Genomic DNA, 21,874 nt, shown 5'->3' with positions numbered 1-21,874 from the left:
CTTGGCTTACTTGCTTCTCAGGCAGAGTTTGGTAGAAAAGGACGATAGAATGTCATGACCAGGTCATAGAAGGTTCCAGATACTAGCACAAGCTACCTTTCACCCTACAGGTCAGCCGCCACTGGAAGTCTGATCTCAGCGATCAGTGCTGACGGAAGAGTGCAGTCACGGCACCCCGCTGGTTCGCTTTGGGTTTCTGTGGGGAAGAAACTATTGGGATGCACTCCGTGTGGTCCCGCTGCCCCTGAGACTGCTTTGCACTAGGCTGTGGCTGTGGGTGCACACTCAGCTTGAACGTCTCCAGTATCCAGAGAGCATTTTCTGAAGGGTCTGTCTCTCCACACTGATCTGAGAGGCCACGTGCGGAAACCAAGGTAGCCAAGGCGCGGAGTCAGGAGATGCCCGACTAGAAATGTCCAGGAAGGAGCTGGCACAAGTGTGCGATGGATTTTTCCTTGTGTTGAACTACTGAGATTTCTGAGTGTATTAGTGCATCACAGTCTAGGCTATCCGACTAACACCATCTCTCCAGTTCTTCCTGAAGAACCAGGATAGCCTCTCTCCAAAGGCCTCCCTGGTTCCGTAAGTCTTACTTGATCAGCAAAGAGAAGGCCTTCTCCACTCAGCTCCTTCCTGATGCTGCCCGAACTTCAGCAGTTATGCCCGTGTCTTCCCCCCGAATACTACTGTATCTTACCTTAGAGAAGGACCATGGGGCCCTGAGCATAGAGGCCTGGACAGGCTCTCCAGGCCTGTCGGTTTCCCTGCTGTTCTAGTCCCTGGCTCACCATTACAAAAACCTTCCCAAGTGCTGGTATAGGATCTAGGTGAAAACTTCTGGCAACTGAAAAACTCAGTTCTGATAACAAAAGTCTAACTCTCTGTACATTCTAAATAGTGGTACTATATTGCCCAGAGTTTCCAGTCACCGTGGACTGTCTTAGGTTACCACCTCTCCTCTCTCCCCTCCTCCCCCCTCCTTTTCTCTCTCTCTCTCTCAATAGGACATTGCCAGGAAGCTGAGGCTAGCCTTGAACTCATGATCCTTCTATCTCTGCTTCTTTAGTGCTGGGATTATAAAATGTACACCACTAGGCCTGGTCTCCTTTTAAAAATGTTCCAAATGGACAAACAGTAATAAGGTAGGATAAATCAGAGAAAAGGAGGCATGGAGAACAGGACCAGGAATTCGGAGGAAATCACTGTATTGATGAGTAGCTTGCGTAGAAGTACACAGGCCCTGTTTTCTTTGCTTTAAGCCTTCCACCCCCTCGAGAAGCTGCAACGTTTAGTGAAAAGGGAAAAAAGAGGAGAAAAAAGAAAGCATCTCTCTCCTGACCTTGTCTGTCTGCCTAAATACCAAGTACGCTGTGGGAGCTGAGCGATGGTAGGCGACAGCATCACAACTCAAACCCGGGACACTGAGCCCACCTTGCGTGTCACGGGGAAACCTCCGGAACCACCAACAGGACACCAATAACTTTCCCTTGCACTCCTGTCCCCAGAGGATGCCCGAGGGGTTCCCTCATCCACGCAAATTCCTTGAGACCCACTCTCAAAAAGCATCGTTCTCATACAACAGGAGTGCAAGTTTTAGCAAGGATTTTAGTAGAACAGGGTAAAATAGGGAGAGAGGGAGACATTTTTCTGTTTCCCATTCAGGAAACAGTAGTAAGACTCAAAATGGCAGTGCCTATCTGTGGCTTTTATGCCTTCTGGACTGGTGGATACAGTCTTACTCCAGGTCTGGCTAGTCTAGTAACTCCTAATTGTTAGACAGGAGTTTGGCATCGGTAAATGAAACACAAGTTACCTCTGGACTTCCTTTTGCTACACCTGACTTACACTTCTTCTATCTCTACCCATCCCTGAGGTTTCCAGATAGTTACCATTTAAAAAGAAGCATATTTAGATAGCCCTTCCAATACTTCTAAATCTTGTAACTTAATATTATTAAGGAAGTGGGAGGGAGCTTACCAGCTTTTACAGTCTACTTCCTGGTTTTTAACTTCTGAGTCTGGCCCTTTTGAGATTATATATATACATATATATATATATATATATATATATATATGGGGGGGTTTTTTTGGTCAGTTTTCGGGCTCGAACTCTGGGCCTGGGCACTGACCCTGAGCTCTTCAGCTCAAGGCAAGTACTCTAGTCACAGAGCCACTCCCAGTTTTCTGTTGGTTAAATGGAGTCTTACAGACTTTCCTGCCTGGGCTGGCTTTGAACTGTCATCCTCAGATCTCAACCTCCTGAGTAGCAAGTATTACAGGCATGAGCCACCAGCGCCCAGCTATATATTTTTAAATATAATTTCTCTCTTTTCATCTATCTATTCTGGCTCCATGCCAATGGGGAGAAATTGGGGCATCACTGCATTAGGCATTTAAGAAGCCTCTCTCTTTTTCCCTTTCTTCTCTCCTTCCCTCTTCTTTCCTTCTTTCCTTCCTTCCTTACCTTCTTTCATAGTGCAGGTATTTGAACTCAAGGCCTTGCACATGCTAGGCAAGAGTCTACCACTTGAGCCAACATTCCACCATTTTTTTGTTTTGTTTTTGTCAGTCGTGGGGCCTGAACTCTGGGCCTGGACACTGTCCCTCAGCTCTTCAGCTCAAGGTGAGCACTCTGCCACTTGAGCCACAGGGCCACTTCCGGTTTTCTGGTGGTTTCTTGAGGATGAGTCTCAGATCTTTCCTGTCTGGGCTGGCTTTGAACCTCCGTCCTCAGATCTCGTTCTGAGTAGCTGGGATGACAGGTGTGAGGCCCCAGCATCCAGCTATTGTTTTTTTCCTCCAAAGGCTGGCCGGGGGGTCTGGCATCTGCCTAAGGCCTTCCATGGAGTTGGAACCATGGCTGTGTGCCACTGTGCTCAACTTTTTGATTGTGACAGGAATCTTACGAACTTTTTGCCCAGGCTTGTACAGAATTAGAATCCTTCTGCTCTCTGCCTCAAGCAGTTGTGATTACAGGCACACACTGCTGTGCCTGGCCTTCAAGGAAATCTCCAGAAAGCTCCAGCTATAGAGATACTTTTGTAAAACAACAGAGAAACAACCAATTGTACTTTGGCCACAGCCCTTCAACACAGATGGGGTGCCTTGGACCACCCCGGCTCATCCAGTGGCTCCTGGCCTTAAAACTTTACTAAACAAAAAATAAGGTGAAAAGCCAACATTATTAACCATTTCCTAGCTGGAATAACTTTCCAAAAAATACTTGAAAAAGCACCAGTGCTGCCCCTTTGCCCTTCTTGCTAGAGCTCTGTCTTTCTTGAGTCTAGGCTGAGCCCAGTCACAGGTGTTCTGGGCAGCATTCCCGGCCGCCAGCCGCAGGCAGCACAGGTATGCGCTCCGCGCTCCGCTATTAAAAGGAACACCCCGCCCACACCTGGCTGCTGACTCAGCTCCTCTGCTCACCCACTCCCCTTCTTTCCAAGAAATTTCTTAGATATTCCACTTAGGTATTACAGCAAGTGCTGTCTTTTGTCCCAACTGTAAGAAAAAAGGAGAAAGGACAGATTCTTCTTCTCCTTAACCCCGTACGCAGCTTGACCCGCACGCGAAGTCCCCGTCTGTGCTCTGTCTTTTGGCCTCAGCCTTCTCTTGGGATTTTCTTTCTCCTTTCCTTTTGGATTAAAAACATGGTGAAAAGCCAGGCACTGGTGGTTTACGCCTATAATCCTGGCTACTCAGCAGGCTGAGATCTGAGGATCAAGGGTCAAAGCCAGCCCAGGCAGACACATCCAAGGGAGGCGATTGTCTGTGCCAGGGGAGGCGCAGACGCTGGCTCGAATATCACCCCTCACACCTTCCCATGACTAATTGAACACACACGTCAGAGGACTGCGTTGCTAGGGAAGACACCAACAGAAAAGCAACAGGTTTAAACACAATGTTTTATTTGGATACTGCATACATTGTCAGGACCCATGATTGTTCTGAGAATGGAATTCTTTTGGATAACACCAGCAGCAAAGCAAATAACATTTCCCAAGACAAATAGTTACACTTAAGGAATTCCCTTCTCTGACATGTTATAGTTCAGTTGAAACTTAATTCATAAGTATTTGGAGTAGCTCAAAAAATAAACAACCCATATATAAAAACAGATGCAGCAAATAAAAGTATATTCCAATTCAACACCTTTAATGAAGACAGTGCCTGATAAGTTCAAAGGTTTTGCTTTAAAAAAAAACAAACCCTCAAACGATGGCTGACAGTGTTGCTTTTATTTCTAACATGAAAGAAGACACTTGACACGTGTGTGTATGCACACCAGTCTTAGAGCTTGAACGAAGAGCCTGGGCTCTGTCCCTGAGCTTTCTTGCCCAAGGCTAGCACTCTACCATTTGGGCCATAGCTCCACTTCCAACTTTTTGGTGGTTAACTGAAGATAAGAGTCTCACATACTTTCCTGCCTGGGCTGACTTCAAATTGTGATCCTCAGATCTCAGCCTCCTGAGTAGCCAGGATGACAGCCGTGAGCCACCAGCGCCCAGCTAACACATTTATCTTTTAAGTACAGAGAATACACTCTGCCCACTGCAGGAGGTTGACGGGATACAGTCCTCAGCCCCTCTGGAGTGTCACAACAGCAGTAGGACAAGTCTCAGGATCATCAAGAAGCTGAAGTAAAATCAAACAAAGACAAAGGAGGTCACTCGGACACAGGCAGAGCCAGATACTACACTACACGGCATACACGTGTTCATGAGATCAGGGGCTGCCAGGGCAAAATAGCTGAGCCAGATGTGCAGGCCCACACCTGTCACTCAAACGATGTGGGAGGCTGAGAAAAGGAGGATCATGGTTTGAGGCCAGTTGGCCAGAAAAGTTCATGTGATTCCCTTTTCCTCCACAGCTGGATGCATCATGAGCTACGTGGCAGGCTGTGCTATAACAGAGAAGCTGGTGTGGTGGTGCAGGTCTGTGATCTCAGCAACTACAGAAAGCAGAAAGTAGACCGACTGTGGCCCGGGTGCTCCAGGGCAGGCAGGCTAACTCCTAAAAGGAACCCGTGAAAAACAGGCCGGGAGCCTGGCTCAAACAACAGAGTGCCAGCCCAGCAAGCACAGGCCTGAGTTCAGACCCCAGTACTCACCCTGCCCCAAATAAAGTACACCTAATAAAAAACATCACAACACCAAAGACAGATGAAACCATAAAGGTGTCTGGGGTTGACGGTCATGCTGGCAGTAATGAAAATTACTTCCATCTTTGGAATAAAAAATGAATGCTTGGCAACCGTCAGCACTTCCAAATGGTGGCAGAGGAAAGTCTAAATCAAAATAGTTCTCACCTTAAACCTGCAAGCAGTCCGGCGGACTTTACCTTCTTGGACCTCTTGAACCTCGTACCCATCAAGGTGGCCAGGAAAAAAGCTGCATCTGAAATCCAAACCAACCCACGAGTCAGGGTTCCAACCTTCCAACCATGAGCAGTGCTAGTTTCTGCTAAGAAATGGGACTCGGCTTCAAGGCTCTCATTATTAAAACTATTTTGGCCAGATGCTGATGGATCACGCCAGTACCTCACAAACAAAAAAGAACACCAAAAAAAAAAAAAAAGCCCCCAAAGTAAAAGTGAAGAAGTTTCATTTAAGTGATAGAGCAAAACCTTCTGGCCTGTCTTTAGCCATGTTGGGGGGGGGGGGGGGGGGAGACCCGGGGGAAGGGGAGGAAGAAGCATCTACTGTATTCAAGATAAAGAACATAAAAAATGTAGCCTGCTTCATGCAATTTCAAGTTACAGGTCATTAATTTACTGTATATACAGTATAGGCAAACCGGAGTCAGTTTAGAGTCCTGGACTCTGCGTGCTGAGTACTGGGTGGTTTCCTCGGTCTGTCTCCTTGGGACCACAAACCTACAGTAAAAACATCTACTACTTTTTTTCTTATTCCTTTTGTGCAGATGTTGGGGTCTGAACTCAGGGCCCGGGCATTGTCCCTGAGCTTTTGTGCTCACGGCTAGTGCTCTACCACTTGAGCCATGTTGCCAGTTCCTGATTCTTCTGAGTAGTTAGAGGAGAGAGCTCCTGGACTAGCTGCGTGGGCTGGCCTTAAACCTCAGCTCAGCCTCCTGAGTAGCTAGGATTACAGGTGTGAGCCACAGGAGCCCAGCTTACCACACACGTTGTTTCTCCCCTGTGGATAGTCCCTTACTTAAGCCTAATGGACAAAAAGCTAAACTCAGGTCATCTGTGCTTTTCTCAATCAAGTCTTACTGCAGAGTAGAGTGCCAAAGCTGTGTGTGAATCGAGCGACTCAAGGCTGTCTTTTTTCAGATTTTCACAGACTTTTTTTTAATGTGCTAAAGATGCACTTGAGTTAGTACAGAATCTAGGAATGATTCTTAAGAGTTTTGCTTTTTCTTATTTAATCTAATTTTTCCAATAACAAGAAATCTGAGCTATAAGGCTTGATAGTAGTACCCTGATTTTTCAAATCTGATCCAGAAGGAACAAGCGTTGTTCCACCCAACACACGCCAAAACCACCGAGCGGCTGGCAGCACATTGCCTGGTGAACCTACTGCGGAGTAGTAAGAGGCGGGACCAATGCCTCACTCACACAGTGACGGCTTCACGTCACGCTGGTCGTTGGAGATGCGGTACGCTCCGTAGACAGACAGCAGGCCAAAAGAAAGACCCGCGATCAGAAACACAACACTGCCTGGGGAGAAAGGAAAAAAGAGAACGGTCTCTCAAAGAGAATCCCAGAGGGAAGAGACCCATTCCATTGCTTCCAGCACAACACACCCACCTTTAAGTGAACTCTCCGCTGGGCATCTTAACTGGAACGGCCATGCAAGGCCCTGGGGTCACCAGCTTCCTTCCATAGGCCTCCCCCGCATGTCCCAGTCAGCAGTTCCCTAGCTCTGTGACGAGACGGCTCCCTTACAGTCCCCCACATGACCCTCGGAGGGGGCCCACCTCTCCCCTCCAAGTGCTTTTGATGGGTGTCTGTGTAGGCTTACCTTTCCGCCTGTAACTCCAAATGCTTTCCAGTATCACCACGGCTGCATAACCAAGCCCCACCAGGTCCATTGGTGAGGGCGCAGATCTAAAGGCACAGAGAAGGGGCGCGACGAGTAAAGGAGCGTAGGGGAGCAAACCTGCCACCCACAGAAGCACACAGCTAAGTCTCTCTGGCCCAATGGAGAGAAGAAGGTTCAAGCCTTACCCCTCCCAACGCGGAGCCCTGTCCCCACCCCATCGATGTCACGGAGCTCCCGGGCAGGGGCCGGAGCTGGCTTCCCTTCCTTCCTTCCTCTATATCCCTCAGCAGTGTAGTTCCTTGTGCTCCGCTCAGCTGGGAACGGTGATGCTGTTGTATACGGTATACTGTAAGGCTTGGCATTGCTAATCTGCAGCGTCCTCCCTTCCAGCGAAACCCAGCCGCCCAGCTCTCTCCTCAGCTCAGCCACGCCAGCTGCCCTGCAGGCTGCTCGGCCACAAACGGCTTCCTGCCTGGACTTTTGCAAGTCTGTCTTGTCATTCTTCCATGTTTGCGCAGATACTCATCTTCCCCTTCCTCCCACATCGAAGGACAGGAAAGGAAGAACATGACTGCTCGGTGACTGATGCTCTACTTTGTGTGTGTACGTGTGCATGTGCGCATGCGCACATACACCAAAGCTGCGGCTTCAACTCAGGAGCAGGGCGCCGCTCTCCCTGAGCTTTCTCACTCAAGGCTGGTGCTCTACTACTTGCACCACTCCTCCACTACTGGCTTTTTGGTGGTTAACGAGAGATAAAGAGTCTCAAGGACTTTTCTGCCAGGACTGGCCTTGAACCTCCATCCTCAGATCTCAAGCCTCCAGAGTAGTTAGGGTTCCATGTGAGTCACTGGTGCCCAGCTGTTTGTTTTTGAGACAGGCTCTCCCTATGTAGTCCAGGCTGTCCTAGAACTTGTGGTCCTCCACCTCTCAAGCATTGGTCTGCACACCCAGCCAAAGATCCTCTTTTAAACATTTGTCACTAGCTTCACAGGGAGACAGCTCTGCACAGAAGAGATACCCACAATTAAATAAACAGTGCAGCGGAGCGGGGAAGTTGGTGGGCCCAGTCAGAAAGCCACGAAGGGGGAGCTGCTTCCGTCCTAAGGGAACTGAGGGGTTGGTAGAGTAGCACTTACATCCAGATCTGAGTCCCAGCAAGTCTATCCCAGCCTCGGGCGTGGAACACGAATTACAGGCAGGCAGAGACGTCAGCTGGGGGACAGCTGCGGTAAATCAAGCTAGAGCTAGGCTGAAGAAGCGTGGCCTGGGGAAAGGGCGACGGAGGCCGTGTGAGGTCCCAGAGGCAGAATCAACAGGTCCTGAGTGAGAGTGAGGCAGGCATTCACAGGGGGGACTGAGACCAGCACAAGGGCTGGGCGCTGGGGGCCCTGGAGCCACTCTCGGAGACAGGACCAATGCACAGCTGCACCTGCGGGATGGGGGAGGGGGAGAAGAGGGATGATGGAACCCTGCAGAAGACGTTCAGCCTCAGGTGCCAACACAGGAAAACACCCAAACTGCACACAGCTGTGAAGTCTCAGGGATCACTGGCTCGATTTGGTGAATAATCTGGGCTTTTCGTTTGTCCCCACAAGGAAGCCTCCGAGTAAAAGTCGATTTCCTGGTCATGGTGGCATGCTCTCTCTTGGGGACACATTCCCTTCTACTTGGAGTATTGTCGTTACATATGTGGGATTCTCCCTCTCGGCCACCTGTCCCCTTCTTCGCACCAACCAAGCACCCTGCCTGGTACAAGGTATGTGCTGAGCCCTGAACGAACGAACGAATCCAACCATCCATCTACTCTCCCATCAACCAAAGTAAGAACCTTTGTCTGAAGATGTCCTGTAAGCTATCTAACCTCTAGCCTCCTCCCAGCGAGACTGCCAGTTCATCAGACAATTCCTTAACCCTCTTAGTGAACTGAGTGCTGTTCTACAATGTCAAATCTCTTCCCAGTCCTTGCAAACAAAAACACTTTCTCAGGGCTGGGAAGGTGGCTCAGTGGTAGAGCGCTTGCCTTGCATGCTCGAGGCCCTGGGTTCGATTCCTCAGCACCACATAAACAAAAAGAAAAAAGCCGGAAGTGGTGCTGTGGCTCAAGTGGTAGAGCCCTAGCCTTGAGCTGAAGAGCTGAGGGACAGCACCCAGGCCCAGAGTTCAGGCCCCACGACCGGACCCAAAAAAAAAAAAAAAAAAAAACTTTCTCAGAGGACATTCAGATGGAAAGCAAGCACCTTTCTTGTTCCTTTTTGACGGTAGGGCCATGTGGCCAGTCCAGAAACATCTATTAATGCCAAAAGCGGCTTTAAGGTTAAAAACGTTGGGGACCAGGTTGGGAAAGCCCATCTCCACTTCCTGTCAACAAAAGCCACACTCAGACCTTGTAAAGGGCCAAGAAGCACCTTGTTACAGTGCAGCAAAAGGCCAAGCATTTGCAGCACCAAGCCAAACACCAGGTGAGAGGCCCTGAGATGCCCTCCCCACGCAAGTCCACCAAAAGGTGGAGGTGTCACAGAGGTTTCCGTAGAGCATTATGCACAGAGCATTCCCACAGGCTGAGAGCACACATGACTACCCGGAGCTCAGTGCGCACGGCAGACCTCAAGTCTGGGTGGTGGGGGGGAGATCAGCACCCCAGCAAGCATCCTGGAATGGTCCCTGAGCCCACGCCCAGGAGGGCAGAGGACAGGGCGGGAGGGAGACGCCAGGGTGAAACGGCAGAAAGACCGGTTGGGAGGAGATGGGGGCAGACTCCACCCTCTGAACAGCCACACCCCTGCAGGCAAGGTCCTGGGGGAGGCCAACCCCATCCTCCACACAGCCTCACCCCTGCAAGCAAGGGGGGGGGCAGACCCCATCCCCCACACACCCTCACCCCTGCAGGCAAGACTCTGGGGGAGGCCAACCCCATCTTCCACACAGCCTCACTCACCCCTGCAAGGTCCTGGGGAGGCAGACCCCATCCTCCACACAGCCTCACCCCTGCAAGCAAGGTCCTGGGGGAGGCCAACTCCATCTTCCACACAGCCTCACCCCTGCAAGCAAGGCGGGGGGGGGGGGGCAAACCCCATCCTCCACACAGCCTCACCCCTGCAAGGTCCTGGGGGAGGCAGATCCCATCCTCCACACAGCCTCACCCCTGCAAGGTCCTGGGGGAGGCAGATCCCATCCTCCACACAGCCTCACCCCTGTAAGCAAGGCCCTGGGGAGGCAGACCCCATCCTCCGCACAGCCTCACCCCTGCAAGGTCCTGGGGGAGGCCAACCCTATCCTCCACACAGTCCCACCCCTGTAAGCAAGGTCCTGGGGGAGGCCAACCCTATCCTCCACACAGCCTCACCCCTGCAAGGCCCTGGGGGGGGGCAGACCCCATCCTCCACACAGTCCCACCCCTGCAAGGCCCTGGGGGGGCAGACCCCATACTCCGCACAGCCTCACCCCTGCAAGGTCCTGGGGGAGGCAGATCCCATCCTCCACACAGCCCTACCCCTGCAAGGTCCTGGGGGAGGTAGATCCCATCCTCCACACAGCCCCACCCCTGCAAGCAAGGCCCTGGGGAGGCAGACCCCATCCTCCGCACGGCCCCACCCCTGCAAGGCCGGGGAAGCCGGACTCTGCGCACCCTGCCCCTGCCGGGCCCTCCGCCTCTCCTGAGCCGCAGTGTTATTCCCCGTTTTGCAGGAAGATGTCGGGCAGGCAGAGGAATCAGGGCGGTGGGGGAAAGCTCACCCGCAGCCCTGCAGAGAGGCCGAAGCCAAGGACCTGGTACCGGAAATGGGAAGTGGCCTCCGCGCAGGCGCGTTGGACGGGGGGGGGGGGGGGGGGGGGGGGGGGGGGACGCCAGGGTTGCCTGGATGTACGCATGCGCGGCCCCGCCCCGCCCTGGAGCCCAAGGACAGCGACCCCAGGCGCCCGGTCCCGGTCCTGCACCCGGTCCTGCACCCGGCCCGGTCCCCAGCGGGAAGCTGCCGCCTCCTGCCGGCGGGTCGGCCGAGGCTGGGACGGCGCCTTCCCCCGAGGGGAGGAGCGAGCGTTCAGCGGTGCGGAGTTCACGGTGGCCGGGGCTTCGCGGGTTTCCCCGCGGGTCCGGGAGCGGGACCCGCCCGGCACGGGGGGGGCCGTGGGGGGCGCGGGGCCGGCCATGGGGGGCGCGGGGGGCGCGGGGCCGGCCATGGGGGGTGCGGGGCCGGGCGCGGGGGGGCGCGGGGCCGGGCGCGGGGGGGGGGCGTGGGGGGGCGCGGGGCCGGGCGCGGGGCCGGGCGCGGGGGGGCGCGGGGGGGCGCGGGGCCGGCCATGGGGGGTGCGGGGCCGGGCGCGGGGGGGCGCGGGGCCGGGCGCGGGGCCGGGCGCGGGGGGCGCGGGGCCGGACGTGGGGGGCGCGGGGCCGGGCGCGGGGGGGGGCGCGGGGGGCGCGGGGCCGGCCGCGGGGTGACTTCTTCCTGCCCAGGGGGCAGAGTCTGGTCAGGACAACGCCATTCCCGCCGGCCGCGGGGCGCAAGCAGCCCCCACGGGACTGGGGAGCGAACCCCGGCCCCCCCCAGTCAGACGGGGTCTCCTGTGCGTGCGAACCTGGCTCCGCAGGCGCGGTCCTCGGAACGCAAGACCAGACACTGCACGTTTGCTTTGTTACTGGGTTTGCCATCACAGAACGCCGATGGGATCCAGGGGGGCCTCGTCTCCCTAAGCTAGACTCCCGCACAGCCCTGGACCAAGCGAATGCTCCCAGCAGAGCCAGGATCTACCCAGGCGACCCAAGCGCTGGGCCAAAGCCGCTTTGTTAAAACAGGAAAATCTTCCTCGTTTTCTGTATACCTTTCTCATCCACGGGAGCTGCCTCTGGCTGCCAGGCTGCAGGAGCTGCTTCATTGTGGGCATGTCGCTGATCCTGGTCTTCAGAGCCTGCCGTGCACAAAGCAGAGATTCAGGGAGGCGCTCCATGACCCAAACCACCTACCAGCCAAGCCCAGGAAATCTGAGACGGCCTGGCCAAAGACCAAGCAACTGCCTGCATCAGCAGCTACGTGGAGACTGGAGGTGGACACAGTAGGTAAGACGTATGTATCAGCCCTGGGTCTCTTGTGAAAGGCAACTTGATCCTGGAGTAGCATCAGCCTCAACTTTTCTTGCATAGAGAGTGTGTGTGTGTTCCCTATGCCTTTACTGGAGCTTGAACTTAGGGCCTGGGCACTGTCTCAGGTTTTTTTTTTTTTCCCCCCCTTTCAAGGCTATTATTCTACCACTTGAGCCACAGCTCCACTTGGGCTTTTTGCTGGTCAATGGGAGATAGGAGTCTCATGGACTCTCCTGTCCAGGCTGGCTTTGACCCATGATTCCCAGATATCAGCCTCCTGAGCAGTGAGGATTGCAGGTGTGAGCCACCTGTGTCTGGTCCATGGTTTCTGTTAAAGCAGAATAAGTGCCAGAAAGCTCAGTTGTGGAGTCCCAAGGATGGGACGTGCAGGCCTGGGGAGGCCGGGCTGGAGCGCTCAGGGACAGAGGCTCCTGTCCCATTCAGGACGGGAGAGCCGCGCCCGCTCTGCCAAGTGAGGTGGGTCACCTGCCGCGGAGGGAAGCCGGCGAGGATGTTGTAGATCATCTCTACCAGGTGAATGTCAGCCTTACTCAGCCTGTTGCCAGCTAGGAAGTCTTGCCCATGGCTCTTGGACACCTGCAGGATTGGGGGATGAGACTGTGAACACACACACAGAGCCAGACTGGGGCCCCCGGTTCTCCCTGGGGCTCCCTATCCTATTTTTCCTCCTTAGCTGCCTGTGGGCAGGTGTTGAGTGCAGGTTTTGCCTGACTCAGGACAGTGAGGAGCAGGCTCTCCTCCATTGACATCCCGGTGGTATCCGCCTCTCCCACCCCATCTGCTCCTTCAGAACGGCCGCATCCTGCTTCTGTCGGCCAATCCACTGAAAAGGGTGTGGCCCTAGCAGTTCAGGAAGAACCTGCCCACTCGGCTCTCTCCCATCTTCTCTGGCATATTTCTTCCTGTGTGTAGACCATGTCAGGGTCTCTGATTTCCTGGTTGTCTAGGATCTGAGGCAAACCCGAGTGAACTTGGACTTGTCACCTCCTTTGCAACACTTACGCTGTGTAGAATCTATATGACAGATAGATTCCAAAGTTCAAAAGCACCAATGTCTGACACCTACTTTTCAATGCATGAGAAGTATGTCTGCGTTATAGAGAGGGGTGGAGAGACAGACGCATATGATAAAGCCAGGAAAACAATGCTGTTTTAGCAATCCGTGGAGAGTTTCAGCATGTTCATTAAATATTTCAACCTTTCTAAATGTATGGAATTTTGCATCACAAAATCAAGGGTGGCTCATGCCTGTAATCCTAGCTACTCAGGAGACTGAGACCTGAGAATCGTTCAAAGCCAGCCTGGGCAGGAACGTCCATGAAACTTACCTCCAATTAGCCACCAGAAAACCAGAAGTGATGTGGTGGCTCAACATGGTAGAGCACTAGCCTTGAGTGAAAAAGCTCAGGGACAGTGCCCAGGCCCTGAGTTAAAGTTCCACAACTGACCAAACACATGGTATTTATTAAACTATCACAATAATATTTTAGTTTTAAATAATTAGTAGAAAACACACACATGGCAGTACCGATGAAAGGGAATACCCTGGAGAGTGCCCTCGGCCCATCTGCCTGTGAGCCTGTGCCTAGACGCCAGCCATCCCGGAGGCAGGAAGCCGCTCCTCCTTGAGGACTGCATCTGTCAGCACCCTGATCCTGTCCTCCCCAGCTTCCAGAATTGTGGACAGATGAACGTGTGTTGTATAAGTGGCCTGTGAGATACCTTCCAGAACAAAGTCACCTCTAAACTCTTCTTTCACAGACAGGGTCTTAAACATTTAAAGTGACCAGGCTGAGCTTGAACCTGCAATCCTTCTGCCTCATTTTCCTGACTGTGGGGATTATTGGTGTGTGCCACCATGCCCGGCTCTCTACACATTGTCGCCCTTAATAGTGAGACAGCTTCCACTTACCTTTTCGAAGGCAGGGAAATACCGGCTTTTTGCTTTCTCTATCCCTAAGGGCAATGTTTTCTTCTTTTTTTGCCAGGTGGATCGAATGGGTAAAGAATAAACATCTCATTCAAATCCACCAAACCCTCTGAACACATATCAATCCTGAAAGGCAAAAACAACCAAACTGTCATGGCCTCCTGTAATTTGCCTCTACTGGGCTGGGGTTTATTGTGTGCCAGCCATTGTGCTAGCATTTTTAGGTATACATTAGCAGGCTTATTAGTGCAACCTACAGAGAGCTTATGCCTAAAACTATTGCTATATACATGACCAAATAACAGTACAAAGATCATCTGTGACCCATCTGGAGAGTCACGAGAGAACTTGCTAGAATCATTCCACGTAACTGCAAATACTATGTGTGCCACGTACTCACTTAGCTTTTTTGCACAAGGCTTTCACTCTACTACTTGAGTCACACCTCCACTTCCAGCAGTTTGGGGCAGTAAGAGTCTCACAGACTTTTCTTTCCAGGATTGGCTTCAAGCCCTGTTCCTCAAATCTCAGCTTCCTGAGGATTACAAGTGTGAGCTACCAGTACCTGGCCTCTACTGTACTGTCGTAGTCCTGCTTAGGCTGTTCAGGCCTGAGTCCTCCCGCTACAGACCCAGTAAGTCCAAGATCCACCTGGCCGCCTCTCGGGTGTGGCTGTGCCCCTCTCACCCGCTGTCGAGGCCAGAGTTAGAAATTCTCTCAGATATTCCCCGCACACACGGCTCACAGCCTTCCGTGCGCTGCTGTCCAACTCCATTCTCCTCTGCAGTCCCTGAGATGCCATGGAGAAAGTCCTGGTGTGGGCGGGGCCTCACAGCCTCCAGCAGTGTTTGGCACCTGTCACCTTCATGTCTTCTCTTGCAAGCTAGACTTTCCACAGTCCTAAATAGAACCGCTATAGTGTCGTGCACTCGCACACCCGTTTTCAGTCCTTGAAAGCATTCGGTGATGAACAAAAATAATAGCAGATTTTTTTGGTGGTGGTGGTGGTAGTTGTGGGGCCTGAACTCTGGGCCTGGGCACTGTCCCTCAGCTCTTCAGCTCAAGGCTAGCGCTCTACCACTTGAGCCACAGCACCACTTCCGGCTTTTTCTGCTTATGTGGTGCTGAGGAATCGAACCCAAGGTATCATGCATGCAAGGCAAGCATTCTACCACTGAGCCACCTTCCCAGCCCATTATAGCAGAATTTGACAAATATCAGTGGGTTCTAATCCCAGAATTTTTTTTATCACCTCAAAAGGAAAACATGTCTGCCTCTAATATACCACTCCTCTGTCTAGTCTAATATACCACTCCTCCGTCTAGTCTGATACACCACTCCTCTACTCTGTGTTCCTGTTTCATCGGAAGAAATCCTCTTCCACGTGGCCTGTGTTTGGCTTCTTCTCTGTAACATAGTATTTCCAAACATTCCCGTGCCATGGCGTGCTTCTGCACATCATTCCTCTTCATGGCCAACGACTGTTTTATTGCACACTACAGAGCATTTTGTAGAGTCATCCAGCCAAGAGGGAGGCATTTTGAACATGAGCAATTCTTCCTCCTAGCCCTTGTCATCCCTGTACCCATCAACCACCCTCTCGTCACTCCTCCATCTCTCAAACTCCAGGCTCAGATGATCCCTTCCTTCTCTGAGCTTGCTGTGAGCCTGCTGTGAGCTCCTGTGGCATGGGTGGGGCTTTGGGCCTCTCCCACTGTCCTTCACTACAGAGCCCTGTCTCGTGTTGTTGGGAATAAGGCAAAGCGAGGACCAGCAGGTGTTACACAGTTATTTCCCTTCTTCCTAAGGCCGTGAGGTATTTCCATACTCATCATCAATGTGACCACTTTCCCATTGTACCATGAGACTGCCTACAGCTTTCCAGTGAAAGAGCTGCTGTTTATTCCTTGTTGTGGTCCCATCTATGCGTGGAGAAGCCTTCTTGCTCTCCTCCCCCCACACTTTGAATGTTGCAAACAGTGCTGCTATGGACATTGCTGTACCAGCATTAGTGAGGTATACTTTATTGCTTGGATGCACACAAGGACATTGGATCGAGGGGTCACTGAGGATTCTGTATTTCATTTTCTGAGGAGCTGTAAATTGGCCCATCCACCAAGATGGCAGATTGGCAGCTTTGGGTGGGGGGCTGATTCAGTCTGGTTGCTTTAGTCCTCCGTGACGGGATTCAGTGATCACAGTATCACAGACATCCACCTGCCTATCTAGGAAATTAGGTTTCTGGACATCATTAGGACAATTTCCAGAAATTTGCAACCACCATAAGAGACCCTTCCGTTCGCATACCCTCATCTCTGGACCTTTGACCGCACTGTCCCTTCCTGCAAGCAGCCATCTGCAGTCCAGCCCAGAACGTGTGATCCTGGTTCTTCCTAAATCAAGGCTGATCCGTTTGTGCTGTGAGTGCCTGTGCTGTGTCTCTGGGACCATCCTCAGCTGCAGTCCTGCTCCTAGATCCACCCAAGCTTAGTTTTCTTCATGCCACAGGACCCTGTCACATGTGACCTCAGTGTGCGTGCCCAAGTCCAGCCTAATGCTGCCCCCGCCCTATTCCCCGTGCGCCCCGCCCCCCCAGCCAATCCCGCTTCTTTAATGAGTGATCCAAGCCTTTGTGTGCTCTCACTTGGTGTAGGAACAGAAAATCTACCGTACAGGGCTCTCTCCTTCAGGTCCTTGCCGTAGAGATTGTATTTTCTGGAAAAGTAGTTGGGAATGGCTCATGTTTGCACCAGCCTCATGCCATCAATCTCCACCATCGGCACCTGCTGGAACACCAAAATCCAGCTTTCTGGAGAAAGAAAGAGAAAAAGAAATGTCAGTGGGTTGAAAACAGTCAAGATGATTGAGAGTTTAAAAGGAAATACAGCTATTTGATAACATTTCTAATAAAGTTAATTTTTAAGCTTTCGGTAGTCCTTGTTTGTCTTTGCTTTTTTTTCCCTTTTGTTAACGTACTATTTGATTTCTGACCCTGGTACCCATCCAGAGCCAGGCTAGGCAACTTATATTTCTCTGTGCTGACTTACCGTCACACTTACTTTAGGAAGAATGGGAGAGACTGCAACAAGGGCTCATGGCATTCCTACATGAAGATCAGTTCTAAGAGGAGATTCCACGTAGAGCCCTTGGTGTCTTCCAATAACAGCTCTGGAAGAGGCATGCGAGGCAGGCACCAGCCTCAAGCCTCAGGCCCTCAGGCCTGCGATGACTTGCACTACCTACAAATTCAATACCATCTCACTATTGACCCTGCACCATTGCTGGGAATCGCCACTGTCAGCCCATCCTCATCATCTCATGCATGTCTCTGAGCTCTTGCATGAAGCAGCGTGGCCTCCTAGGCCGCCCGTAGTCTAGCACAGTGCAGAAAGCATGACAAGGCAAGAAGGGGATGGACTCAGGGTCCTGGGGACAGCTCCTGAGCGCTGGTCCAACCTTCCTGTCTCCAAAAGAGTACCCAGACTCAAATGCAAAGCCCTACTCTCTCGTATGTTAGCCACGCCCCCTCTCTGCCCTCCCCAGATGCCACCCTGCCCGCACACTGGCAGTGCCTTCTGTTCTCACCTTCTACACGGATTTGAGATTCTAAACTTTTTCTTACCACGTCTTAACTTTTCCAAGACTTCGTTGGTGTGTATAAATTTCTCTTCAAACTGGAAAACAGAAAGAGTAAGATGTGGTTTATCCCTTAGTGTTGTGGGCTTTTCAGCTTGCTGCCACCTCTCTGCTTGTGGCAGCACAAGAGAGTCAGAGCATGGCCATCTGGAACTTTCCGTTAAAGCCACCAAGAAGACCTCATGAGCCAGTTTTTCACTGCTCCTTTTTAAGGTCATTCCACCTGGACTCTGACGCCCACCGACATCTGTGGCTGGAGCACGATCTGAGAGACGTTTCACTGCAGTGCAAGGAAGGCGCAGTGAAACTGGCGATGGAGCTGTAATGTCTCAGGAGAGCCCGTGTCTTCAAGGGAGGTCGGAGGAGATCTTGTATTCCTCAGCACGGGACCTGTCCTGGACCAACAGCCATCTCATTCTCTGTGAGCAGGGAATCTCAGCTACAGTACATCACCCTGGCCCCCAGGCATTCTGGCCTGGCTGAAATGCATCCTGGGTGTTGCAGCTTAAAGTCTTGCCATTAGAACTTCTTCTCTAGTATAATGGGTATCATGGTATCTCCAGTTGAGGGAAGGTTTACCCACATGTCAACTTCATAATCTTAGGTGATCGATCATGGGAGTTCCACAACAGATTTTCACCAGAATACTAGGCACTGGCTTGCCTATCTGCAGACACCGTGGGGTTCTGTGATTGCACATTTCACTCTTTTCTTTCTTTTTTTTTTTTTTTTTGCCAGTCCTGGGGCATGAACTCAGAGCCTGGGCACTGTCCCTGAGCTGTTTCTTGCTCAAGGCTAGCACTCTACCACTTGAGCCACAGACCCACTTCCATTTTTTTTCTGTGTATGTGGTGCTGAGGAATCAAACCCAGGGCTTCACACATGCGAGGCAAGCACTCTGTCACTAAGCCACCTTCCCAGCCCCTTTTCTCTTTGGGGCTCTGTGTGGGGTGGACATTTAGATGAGAAGGAAGTCAGATTACCTATTTAAAGAAAAAAAAAACCTAGAAAGGCATTATGGTTTGCATTTTCTGTGTTTTTAAAAATTTTTTGTCAGTCATGGGGTGTAAACTCAGGGCCTGGGCGCTGTCCCTGAGCTCTTTTGCTCAAGGCTAGCACTCTACCACTTTGAGCACAGCCTCACTTCAGGTTTTTGAGTGGTTAATTGGAGATAAGAATCTCAAGGACTTTTCTGACCAGGCTGGCTTCAAATAGCAATCCTCAGATCTCAACTGCCTGAGGAGCTAGGATTACAGCTGTGAACCACTGGCGCCCAACCTCTGTGTGCTTTTTAATTTGAGAGTCTCAGACATTCATAAGGCAATGGAAGCCGGTTGCTGGTGGCTCACACCTGTAATCCTAGCTACTCAGGAGGCTGAGATCTGAGAATTGCAGCTCAAAGCCAGCCCAGGCAGGAAAGTCTGTGAGACTCTTATCTCCAATAAACTACCAGAAAACCGGAAGTAGTGCTGTGGTTCAAGTGGTAGAGCGCTAACCTTGAGCTGAAGAGCTGAGGGACAGTGCCCGGGCCCAGAGTTCAAGCCCCACAACCGGCCAAAAAAAAAGGCAATGGAGATAAATGCAATCCTATCTCTGGAGGCGGCCAACACCAGACTATGAAACTGAGGAATCACTAGAAGACCCTTCGCCCTTCTCCTGTGCTCCCACCTGGGGGACAAGCGCTCCCCAGAGGACCTGTGTTTTCTTCCCCGGAACGGATCGCCTCACCCCGTCACTGGTGGCCAGCGGGGGCCAGCGCCCTCCCATCTGTGTCCCCAGCCCTCCGCGCCTTGCAGTCATTTAAAGCAGACGTCGCGGGTCGTAGATCTCATCCTGCAATACTTTCCCTAAAACACACGCATTGCTTCAGGGGGAAAAAAGCACAGTACATTTCTCATCTAAAACAGTCGTCATGCCTTAATGTCACCAAAGAATAATTTCTAGTTCTTGTACAATGCCAATGATTTCACTTTAGAGCCTCATGCAAATTAGGTGTACCCGTTGTGACTAGCTCCTTAATTTGTTTTACCAACTGTGCTGACTGAAATTTATTCAAAATTCAAAAAACATTATTCAAAATCTTTTATGGAAGGCACAGTTCTCTTCTGTCTGTTTTTATTTGTATGTTTGAGACAGGCTCTGTTTGTGCAGCCCAGGCTGACTTTGGACTCACAATTCTGCTTTAGCCTCCCAGGTGCCTGGCTTACAGGCACAATCACCCTGCCACGGCAGTACTCGAGACAGGTCACTTAGAAACATCTCCTGATGGGAGAAACGCGTCTGAGACAGCCAACGTTAGGTCCAACGGGACAAGGCTCAGAACCTACCTCTACCCCAGAAGCTGCCAGGAACCAGTGGATGGACTCCATCCTGCCCCGGGCCTCATCGTAGTGAAACAAAGACTTCCCAGACATGTCTGTAGTCTCGTGGTATCACTAAACAAGAACAAATGAATGAATGAAGAGCCCACAAAAGCAAAATGTACTTTGAGATTCTGGCTCATAATGCCACACTACAGAAGGACTCCTGGGAGGGACTGAAGAGCAGCGGGAGGGTCCAAACTCTCAGCCATGTGTGGTCTCCATCCTGGGATGACGCAGCCCTGCCCTCACCTTCCAGCTTTGCTCACTTGGGGATGGGAACAGAGCAGCCCGTGTCCTACAGAACCGGGAGGCTGGGCGTGGGAAGGCCGGGAGCACACTGGTGGGGAGAGGAACAGGCCAGGCCCCAGCTGCAGAGCTGCTTTGTTCAGGAGCTGACAGTGTAGTGTGGCTCAGTCTCACCCCCGATTAGAGCCCTTACCTAACTTACACAGGCAAACGTGCTTTCTTTCTTTCTCTGTTAGAATTCTACTTTATATGTATTTTTTACTGTTGGGTTAAGTTGTGTTAAACTGTCTACATGAAAACCTTGTATGTATACTAACTATAACTTGTAAGCAAGTAACATTTAATGGCCACAGCATAATGAGCATAATTGCCTTCATGCAATCATCATAAAGTTTACTTGGTATAAAAGCTTTTACGGCTCAAGTTTTGCAGGTAAGTACACAGCCAGCTGTACAGGACATCCCGTGAGGTAAAAGCTGGCAGCCAAATGCCCTTTTGCAGGAGTCTAAACTCTTGGAGCAGCCCAGAGTTTGAAAAACTGGTCCCTGACTTGTTACTAGGTTGTAAAGTCAGCACCATGGGTTCCAAGTAGCATCCTAAGTTCCAACATCAGAAACTACCCATGGGCATGGAATGTGGTAAAGGCAAGCACTCTCTGGAGAGACTTGGAGGCCTTCTATGCTGTGAGTAAGCACACGTGACTCTGTGCTCTGGGTTGGTGGAGAATGTACAAAATACAGCTGCCCAAGACCTGCAAAAGCTCTTTATTCCCGCACCGCTGTTTCTACACTACTGACCTTGGAGGCTGGGTAATTGTTTCTGAGGGCCTGCCCTGCGCACCACAGGGTATTTGCTAAGCTGTCCCGGGTACTGCTCTTCATCCCCCAGCCAGACAACCAGGAGCAGACAGCAGTGGGTCAGGCAGGTTGTGTCACAGTATGTGTGAAAAAGCCTAGGGTTCCTTGTAAAACAAGGACTAGATCACCCAGACGTAGGCACCAACCACTTCAGTCCTGATTTCAGGTCGATTCAGGTCTCCCGTTGGGAAACAATATTTCTGTAAACTTTTGTGTTTGTTCAGTTTTTTTTAGCATAGATGTCTTTTTCTGTATACAATAGTTAGATATTAAAAGTTTTAATTATGTCAGGAACATTTAGTGTTTCTGTGATGACGTCTTTGTGCTTTATGTGTCAATGAAAATCTCTCTCATGACCACAACTGTTGGAGAAGGACATTTTGCCTGCCTGCGTTTGTGACCAACGAGGTTTAAAAGGAGTCAGGGCCTCAGGCCCGCGGCAGAGTGGGCCTGCATAGCTGCGCTTCCCGGGTTCCTGAGATCCCAACCCAGGGTCTTCATCGTCTTAGCCATCTCGGCTGCCAGCGTGAGAACGGAGAACCTGCCCTGCCTGTCCCCGGGGCTCCTCTCTGCCACGTTAGCACCATCCAGACTCAGGCTCAGCTCAGAGTGGAGGAGCTTTGTTTAAACCAAGCCTGGGCTTGAAAGCTTCTGAGGCTTATCTCCAAATAAGCATCTAAAAGCTGAAAGTGGAGCTGTGGCTCAAGTGGTAGAGCACCAGCCTTGAGCAAAAGAACTAAGG

General features: G+C 51.6%; 1 protein-coding gene and 1 pseudogene across 3 annotated transcripts; both read right to left on the bottom strand.

The window, feature by feature from the left end:
- Positions 1-4,433: 4,433 nt before the first annotated feature.
- Tmem14a (transmembrane protein 14A) lies at positions 4,434-10,787 on the bottom strand. Of its 3 annotated transcripts, none has more exons than XM_042672115.1 (6): positions 10,738-10,787; positions 8,142-8,434; positions 6,982-7,067; positions 6,576-6,677; positions 5,305-5,392; positions 4,434-4,631 (listed from the first exon to the last, which is right to left on the bottom strand). In XM_042672115.1, the coding sequence occupies exons 3-6, from the start codon at positions 7,049-7,051 to the stop codon at positions 4,592-4,594; spliced, it is 300 nt and encodes a 99-aa protein (XP_042528049.1). In that variant the 5' UTR covers positions 7,052-7,067; positions 8,142-8,434; positions 10,738-10,787; the 3' UTR covers positions 4,434-4,591. The 3 variants fall into 3 exon arrangements, with proteins under 3 accessions (XP_042528049.1, XP_042528050.1, XP_042528051.1); XM_042672117.1 differs by lacking the exons at positions 4,434-4,631; positions 10,738-10,787 and adding exons at positions 4,641-4,947; positions 10,631-10,721; XM_042672116.1 differs by lacking the exon at positions 8,142-8,434 and having other exon boundaries at positions 10,738-10,757.
- Positions 10,788-11,685: 898 nt separating this feature from the next.
- Positions 11,686-20,097, bottom strand: LOC122101583 (annotated as a pseudogene).
- Positions 20,098-21,874: the final 1,777 nt, after the last annotated feature.

The sequence above is a fragment of the Dipodomys spectabilis genome, unplaced genomic scaffold (assembly GCF_019054845.1).
Source record: "Dipodomys spectabilis isolate Male_0828 unplaced genomic scaffold, ASM1905484v1 ptg000669l, whole genome shotgun sequence".
Lineage (NCBI taxonomy): Eukaryota > Metazoa > Chordata > Mammalia > Rodentia > Heteromyidae > Dipodomys > Dipodomys spectabilis.
Note: the sequence above shows the minus strand (reverse complement) of the source record. Positions and strands in the feature narration are given on the sequence as shown.